The sequence below is a fragment of the Heterodontus francisci genome, chromosome 35 (assembly GCF_036365525.1).
Source record: "Heterodontus francisci isolate sHetFra1 chromosome 35, sHetFra1.hap1, whole genome shotgun sequence".
Classification (NCBI taxonomy): Eukaryota; Metazoa; Chordata; class Chondrichthyes; order Heterodontiformes; family Heterodontidae; genus Heterodontus; species Heterodontus francisci.
The window spans coordinates 42,184,810-42,193,876 of NC_090405.1; the positions used below are offsets into that span (position 1 = coordinate 42,184,810).

Sequence of the window (9,067 nt, forward strand, 5' to 3'; positions counted from 1 at the left end):
CCTATCACTGATGAGCCCATTTTCTTCCAAATGGGAATAGATCCTATCCCTCAGTATCTTCTCCAGCAGCTTCCCTACCACTGACGTCAGGCTCACCGGTCTATAATTACCTGGATTATCCCTGCTACCCTTCTTAAACAAGGGGACAACATTAGCAATTCTCCAGTCCTCCGGGACCTCACCCGTGTTTAAGGATGCTGCAAAGATATCTGTTAAGGCCCCAGCTATTTCCTCTCTCGCTTCCCTCAGTAACCTGGGATAGATCCCATCCGGACCTTGTTCAGTTCGAACAAGTTTTGCAGAGTAACTTGCAGGAAGTATGAGCTGATAACAATGTATTGTGAGATTGCCTTTAAGAGTGCTGGCCCTTTAAGATCTTAGTATGCTAATGAGCTAAGTACCAGGATGCAGTCATGTGACTCGAAGCCAGAGGCAAGTTCTGTAAATAGCTAGCTCCGTACTGTATATAATAGTTAGCTGTACATAAACCTGTTTGAGATCTTCAATCAACTGGACTTCATGCATCTTATTTATGTTGCATCAAATAACATAAAAAGAACTCATTACATGATGACAGCTCAATATATGGAGGCAGCAGTGGTGAGAAGACAAAGTCTAAGATTGAAGACCACAGGTAAAACAGATTTAAGAGCTACCTTCCTATAGCTAAAACAGAGAAAGTTAAAAAGAAATACTGGCCCAAACAGTCAAAAAAACCCTCACCTCCAGCTGTAGAAGACAGACCTCTGAACGATAGGCTGCAAATCAATCACTGTGATCAGGTGAGTCAGTGTGCCATCACTAGAGGAATTCCAGTTTAAAAAAAAGCTCTGAAATGGGTTGATTTTCTTTTTAAGAAACCATTACATGGTGGCAGCTCATTACACAGTGAATGAGGACAACAGGGCATCCGGGACCTCAGTGAATGATGAGGTGCAACAGTCTATTGCCTTAACCAATGAGATTTAAGGATTGAGAAAGGGACTGAGGAATGATGGAGAAGGAGGGTGAATTAGAGTCAAATCAGGTACATTAAGAGAAATAAAGAGAAAGAAAGATTGGATTAAGAGGAGGAAAAACAGAAAGGACAAGTAATAAAAAAATAAAAACTTAACATGTTTAAAATCTCTAAGAAGAATTTATTGCATGCAAGAATGAGACGCAACCGTTTAAACCGGGCATGCAAGGTTGATTAACATCACAGTAACAGTTACCAGTTTCTTTACAGGGTACTTACATTGCTAAGTATGAGTCCCAACCTTCTGCAGCAAGTTTAATGGTCAATGTGTAAATCCAGCAAGTTCTTAAAAATATTTGGGAAGTCGAGGGCGAGATGCCATTTGTGAGAGGCAAACGGTGGAGAGGCACAAAGCAAGCAGCAAGTTCTGGAGATTTACAATTCAAAGCGTATCTTTTAATCGCTGAACTTGCTGGCCAATTTTCACATTAAAAACAGCATGTGTCATTCACGCACCATTACTTTTCCAGGAAGCCTATGGTCATCATCTGTCAGCATGCACCACGTGAGCATTGATGACCTGTCCTCTGGATCGATGGACTTGCACTGTAACTGTAACCCCATCCTCAATCCCCATACAATCTATCAGATCATGGTAGGTCCACTACTCCATGCTGCGTGATAGCACAGTGACTGAAGACTTTCAAAGTACTTACAAAACTTAAATCGAGAAAGACATAAACCCAACACTCCATTCTCAATATATACCAGCTGCATGGCACAACAAAAATTGTACACAGAACTTAAAGTATTATTTTAAAAGTTACATACCTCCAAAAGATCCCAGCAGCTAGATTGTTCTCGAATGTACTGTAGGAACTAATGTAAAACCATTTATATCCAGGCACAAATTGCAAATCCGTAAGAAAACTAACGATTAGAATTATTATTAAATACAGAATTAACCTATTGGGGGAAAGCAATCATGAATCATTGTTGCTGAAGAGATTTAGTACGAGGACCACTGATGTACATTAATGACATGGACTTGGGGGTACAGGGCACAATTTTGAAATTTGCAGGTGACACATAACTTGTAAGTGCAGTAAACAGTGAGGAAAATAGTAATAGACTTCAAGAGGATATAGACAGGCTGGTGGAATGGGCAGACACGTGGCATATGAAATTTAACTCAGAAAAGTGTGAGGTGATACAGTTTGGTAGGAAGAATGAGGAGAAGCAACACGTACTAAATGATGCACCCGCTTTAAAATTGTAAGAACCGGGGGAGTTTGTGCACAAACCTCTGAAGGTGGCCAGACAGACAAACAAAGCAGTTAATAAAGCATATGGAATCCTTGGCTTTATAAATAGAGACACTGGCCGGTATTTTATGGGGTCCCCTGGGGTAAGAGGCGTGGGGGCATGGAAAATTGCTTCAGGTGGCGGGGGGGGGGGGTGGTGGGGGACAACTTCCTGCCCAGAGGCCAATTGAGGCCTATTAACACCCAATTAAGGGCCTCTTCCCACCCCCACTGGGATCTTACCAGTGGAGGACCCCCACTAGGAACAACTTTAACACCCCCCTGACCCCCTCCCCATGGACTGCACAACCACTCCCCCTCACCGGGGCCTTCCAGACTGGTCCCGGTGACCCTGTCTCACCTACCTCTGTTCCAGGGTGCCAGCATTGGGCCTGGCTCCGAGGCCTCTGAAGTACCTGCTTCCGGTGGTGCTACCGATACTGCTGAGCTGCCAGCCCTCTGATTGGCCAGCTGCTCTTGCAGGCGAAATCCCTGTCCCTTTAAAGACTTTAAAGGGACGGGGATCCCACCTCCTGAAATTTTGATTTTAAAAGACCGGAGAATTGCACCGGGTTGCGGGGAAGGGCGAGCAAGAAAAGGCAGGGGCAGGGTTCGCGCCGCCTTTTCGGCCAGGCTCCGGGAGCCAGTCTCCAGCACAAAATCCAGCCCATAGAGTATAAAAGCCAGGAAGTTTGCTAAACGTATACAAAAAACGCTAACTTGACCCCAGCTGAAGTATTGTGTCCTGTTCTGGCAACACATTTTTGGAAGGAGGTGAAGGCTTTGGAGATGGTACAACAGAGATTTACTAGAAGGGTTCCAGGGATAAGGGCCTGCAGTTATGTGGAGGGACTGGAGGAGGTGGGGTCGTTTCTCCTTAGAGCAGAGAAGGCTAAGAGGACAATTGATAAAATCATGAAGAGTTTTGATCGAGTAAATAAAGAAAAACAGTTCCCAATGGCGAGATAACTGCTAACCAGAGTGCACAGATTTAAAGTAATTTACAAAAGAACCAGAGGTGACATGAGGAAATACTTTTTTATACAGCGAATAGTAAGGATTTGGAATGCATGCCCTGATAGAATGGTGGATACAGATTCAGTAATAACTTTCAAGAGGTATTTGTGGAAACATGTGAAGGGGAAAAAAATTGCAAGGATATGGGGAAAGAGTAAGGGAGTGGGACTAACCAGATTGCTCTTCAAAGGAGCTGGCACAGACTTAATGGACCAAATGGCCACCTTCTGTGCTGTACTATTCTATGATTCTGTAAGTTCGGCTAAAGCTTCCTATCTTTTATTTATATCAAGTCATGATTCTTGCACTAGTAACATTATCATCTTACTGATATTATATATGTCAAAGACAACAGTCCAGCTTTAATTAGCTGAAGCTTCCTTATTGCAAAATGGAACCTGTGATATAGGTATAGAATTATAAACTAATAGCAGACAGATCGAGGGTAGTTCTGGGATTAATCACTCTGTGGTTAGCAAATCAAAGTGTGCACGGTGCACACAACTTTACAAGATATCACATTACCCCTTGATCTGTTAAACAGGAAATGCCATCAGTTTGGACTACTACATAATCCTTTAATGTCTATGTACTTGCTGGTGTCTCTCAGTCTTTCTTTGTCTCTGCTTTATGCTACATGACAGCTGGTCATAGGGAGCCCGGAGCAGAAATTTTATATAGAAACCCCATTTCAGTGATGTCACGATGACATAAATTGGGCCAGCTGCCTCACTGCCACTTCCCAAGACATACTGCTGGAGAGTATAATTGATTTCTGTAAATTCTCCACAAAAATATTTCCGGTCCCCTGACCAGCAATTTTAAAATCGTAGAACACAGGAGCAAGCTAGCACTGAGAGATATCAATAAGCATACAGATGCCATGAACTGAATGACAATTTAAAATAGATACATTTCATCTTTAAGAATGACTTGGCATTATCGCCGATCCTGCCATTATTGCACAAATAACATCAGAAATACTTACACATTTGAATAACTTCAGTTCTTATTCAGAACATTGTATTCTTTATTCTATGACATTTCGCTCAACTTATCTGAACATACCATCAGAAAATCTCCATATCAAATGTAATGCTGGCCTGCACCCATTGACAACAGTGAAAACCTTACGCTGGAAGAAAATTTACTAACTTTATACCCGAACTTCTTAATGAATTTGAGACACTGATCCAATTCTGGACACTAAAAAATGTTGATAAGGAGTGAATCCTTTCATTGCTGTTCTAATTAATTCACGGTCAGCCGTTATTTTCTATAATTGATTTCCTAGTGGCTCATAATTGGCATCAACAATTCCATTATTTGCTTTCTGGGGGCAATGTAGTCAACTTCCTGCGTAGCAGAATGCATAGCAGATTTTACTCTTAAGAAAAAGCGTCAAGACAGTAGAAAAATAGTGTAGGTCAGATGGTTTCACAGGTCGGCGCAACATCGAGGGCCGAAGGGCCTGTACTGCGCTGTAATGTTCTAAAAAAACATAGTAAGGCCTGAAAGTTCAAACATGAGTGTGCAAGACCCACTGTACACAAGCACCAAGTAATGATCTTTTGCACAGGTGACATACTATTCCACTCATCCTGTGGGTGTAAAGCTCTTCACCCAATCTTTAAACTAGAATTCTAGAAAGCACAATATAATGCTGCCAGTCTACAATGTATTCCTTCACAGCTGCGAATTTTGGTTGGCTCACATACATAATTATGATCCTCTAAATATCAAAATTAACAAAGCATCTTTGAAAAATATAGAACAATGGCATCTGAACCTTTAAATATATTTTTTTAAAACATGTCTATCACACAGGCTAATTTCACTGCCACACAGAAAAAGCCATTTCTTCCCGGTTTCAAAAAAGATTTTAAAAAACAATTGCATTGATGAGACATTATGGCCTTAAACAGACATGCCATAGCAAACAGACATAGCTCCCCCTCAGCAGAATTGCATGTTTCTGTCCATATACAACAGCAACTTACTCCAAGTATATCACAGTAAGTTCTTTAGTGTAAATACATGTTGCTGTCACTGATCTTACTAAAATTGATTCATATTTTTGATGTTGGGAGAGTATTACTTTCAGGCAGCTTTTTCCTTCTTGCTTTTATGTTAATGATCATTTCCTGTGTGACAATTCTTGCACTGTTGGGTGAGTTACATGTTATCCATAACCCTGTGCTTTTTCCTTAAATTAACCTTGAAACTCATGATGTATTAGATAAAGTAGACACTAATTTATTGCATCAAATGAGTCAATGTTTTGTGTTAAACAAACCATACAATATGAATTACAAATCAAACATGTAAACTTTTTTCCAAGCATACTGCTTCACAGTGTCTTTCAAAAAAAAACTTGTAGGGACAAAATACTCTGTCTTTATTTAAAACACTGCTCTATCCTTTATCTGATATGTAAAATGATAACATTACAGACTGTTGGTTTTGTGTCGGTTAGGGCAATCCCCAAGTGTACTTCAGGATAAAGTTAGATAGCACTCAATGGGTTAAGTCACCCTCTGAATATTATAGAAGCATTTTATGCACAAGATTCAGATTTTTCAGTTCATTCAAATGATGTAATTCATTTAAAGAATGGTGCATGAATTTTCTCCATTCATTGTGGTTTTATCTAGTCCACTTGCATGGATGTAAGATCTTCTGAAATAGGTTAATGATCAGCAATGTGCCAAAATATTCAGCAGCTGGAACTCTTTAAAAAGAACCAATTAAATTGGGACAGATTTAATTACTTTGGAAATAACAAAAAAAAAAGTGAAACCCATTATCAACTGTAGGACATTGCCAGGAGAAGCAGAGCACAGAGACAGAAAGGCTTGCTTGGAAGCACGCTCTATTTACAGGCACAGTACTCAGGCAAGATTAAATACTGCGACTTAAGACAAAAATAAAAGCCTCCTACAATCTTGAAGGTACCAGATAAAATAAAGCTTAAAAAAAAAGTAGATTCTTAAAGTGCATTTTTATGCAATTAGTCAATGGGTGCAAAATTTTGGAATCTACCTTTTCTGTAAAACATTTCTTTTTATTTTATTGAAAATCCCTGAGCCTCATGATGCCGATAGGTAGTCAAGCAGTTTTCCATCTGGGGCAGGGGCAGGGGAGGGTGTGGAGTGGGTGGTGAGGGGGGTGCGAGGAGTGGCGGTGGCTACTTTGCGTCTTCTTTCTTTGAATTCTGTTGTGTTTTAGAGGACCCATATGACAGGAGCGTCTGAGTGCTTTTGTGGGACACTGTCTGTGTGCTGTTATTCCTCATGATTTTTTTCCTGGTGGTGGGATTGCCTTTGGCTGTCACTGTGGGCTGTTGGCAGTGGTGACGTGGTTTGGAGACAAATGATGAGGATGCTGCTTTAGATGCTGCACCGCCAGCCCTCTCGTGACTGTCATTAGTGGTTGTGGCAGCACTCGTGGTGGCCGTGTTAGTCTGCTCCTCCTCCTCATCATCATCATCGTCGCAGCACAATGCATGATAGAGGACTTTGTCGCTGAAACGCACTCTCTCCCTGGTGCCCGAGGTCCTCGGAAGGGGCTTGTGGCTGGGGGCACTGCTGATAGTCTCCTCACTGGACGAGTCTGGGGCACAGCCCTCGGGCCCGTTCGGAATTAACCCTCCGTTCATCAACCTGTAGTCCGGCTCCGATGGAGTGTGGGGCACATCCTTGTCATCCCCTCCCGCCTCAACCTTGCTCCCCTCCGCTGGCAGCTCCAGGAAAGAGCAGAATTCCCAGCTGTCCGAGAGGATGTCTGGAGTCAGGAATCCCAGCTGCCCGTAGTCAGACAAAGTCCCACATTTGTCGTGGTTCCTTGCAGTGTCACTACTGGAGGTGCTACTCATTGTGGCAATAGTCCAATCATCCGGCTCCAACTCAAAATCAAAATCAGATGTCACTTTGTCGATTTGTTTCACTACCTACAACGGGAAAGCAAGGGGCTTTGAAAATATTCAATAAATCAAACCCTACAAATACCAACTGATAAAAATGCATCTTTAACTAACTTGGATTGGAGAGGGCTGTCAATGTAATCCAAGGATTAAGCATTAAACCTTTCCCCCGTTGTAACGGTGCATATTTCCCAATGAATGTCTTCCTTGATAACTAATGGCAGTTGGTTAACAATACGAGGCTGCATATTAATGTCAAGACTTTGATACACGGGCGTCAATCAATCACGATTAATTCAGGAAAGGGGACATTTGACAAATGCACACAACCATAGTTAGAAGTGGTGACAAGGCTCTAGGTAGCATAAATCCTCAGAAACCATCCCGCCTGCTGCCAGAAGCAGGATTTATCTTGCGTGTGTATCACCGTTAAACGCGTGTTTACTGGAAAACAATCAACTGATTTAAAATAAATGAAAGTGTTTCGTGGCAAAGATGCAAAAACCGTGTCTGGGAAACAGAATGTGAAAGGGTACCGGACGGAGAGGCGCCCTAAACAGTTATGAACGAGATGAATTGATATGAAATGTGATATTATTAGGTGGGAGGCAGGGGTACCTGAATGAGATTGCGCTTGTTATCTTGAAATATGCTGTATTTCTGATGGAGGTTGGTATCAAGAATATCTGGTCAATACTATCTGGTAGTGAGGGGATCACAGATTGGCAAGGAATGTATATCCCTTTCTCCGGTGTTCTGGCCAGAATTTGCTCAAAGTCGGCGATGGATCAGGCACCAGGCTCTGCAGCAGTCCAAAAGGAACTGGGGCTTTGCAACTTGCACCCCTGTCCTTAAGCCGGCACCACCACAAGAGATGGACAAAGTTTAGCACCAGACACACACACACACACACAGAGGGACAAAATTGGTTAGTTCTGACCAAGGCTGGCACCTACTCCCTTGTTCCAGCTTAGCTTCGCCCTCCTTGTCAAATCTCAAGCCCGACCTACAACATTGTGCCTGTGTCTTTGCAATGTTAACATTGCATACATAACATGCAAAATAGCTCAGCCCTTCTTCTTTTGAGACTGAGATGCATTGAGAATGCAGATAGGGTATTACTCTTATTAATGGTAAATAGGGACGGTCTGGGCCAGTTATTCCGCAGGAACAAAAATAAAACAAGCGAGAAGAAAAAAAAAGATTTTTTGTGTTACCTCCTTCAGTTCTTTCGCCACTTCTTTCAGCTCCTGCAGGATAACTTCGAGCTGGTCAATGACCATCTTCATGCGACTTCTGATCACCTCTTTCACGGGGGTCCGAGCTGAGATTTCACTCCTTTTCTTGGGAGAGCTGTCCCTCGATGACATTATTTAGAGAGCTGGGAAGTGGCGGCCCACGCCGTCCATTCTCCTCGCCGTTTCTCTCGCTGATTCTCCGTGGAGTTAGCCGTGTCTGGCACACAAGGGGAGGACTCACCATCTTCACACTAACGCCAGGAGCAACCTTGCCCGGGGATCTCTCTCTCTCTCTTTTACATGACACAAACTGGGTGCTGATGATTGGAGGGGAGCTTCTCTCTGATCAGAAGTTTGCACCGATCAGTCTTTCCTCCCCCCCGGACCCTCCCTCTGTAAAATGGGTATATAGATGAAAATGTATGTCCCTTCCTCTACTCGCTGCACAATTAAGAGGTGCTTGTTCGGTAGCCCGGCGCCTGCGCATCTGCGGAAGAGCTTGGACAACTTTGTGCTTGGAAATTCATGGCCAACCACATCTCAAAAGGTTATCTCAGGCATCCTGGATGCTTCCTTGCTTCCCCCTCGCGTTAACCCTGGAACAGAGCCACATCAGAAAGCGCAGACC

At 42.8% G+C, this 9,067-nt stretch overlaps 1 protein-coding gene across 1 annotated transcript; it reads right to left on the reverse strand.

Annotated features, from left to right (window-relative positions):
• Nucleotides 1–5,665: 5,665 nt before the first annotated feature.
• On the reverse strand, nt 5,666–8,780 carry insyn1 (inhibitory synaptic factor 1). The gene is made up of 2 exons (XM_068015133.1): nt 8,419–8,780; nt 5,666–7,228 (listed from the first exon to the last, which is right to left on the reverse strand). Exons 1-2 carry the CDS (start codon nt 8,569–8,571, stop codon nt 6,467–6,469), a joined length of 915 nt encoding a protein of 304 aa, XP_067871234.1. The 5' UTR covers nt 8,572–8,780; the 3' UTR covers nt 5,666–6,466.
• Nucleotides 8,781–9,067: the final 287 nt, after the last annotated feature.

Excerpts from the sequence above, each read along its gene's own strand:
- insyn1 (XM_068015133.1), bottom strand. The coding sequence starts at position 8,571 with ATGTCATCGAGGGACAGCTCTCCCAAGAAAAGGAGTGAAATCTCAGCT. Across the intron at positions 7,229-8,418 it reads TGGCGAAAGAACTGAAGGAG|GTAGTGAAACAAATCGACAA; the intron begins GTAACACAAAAA and ends TTCCCGTTGTAG.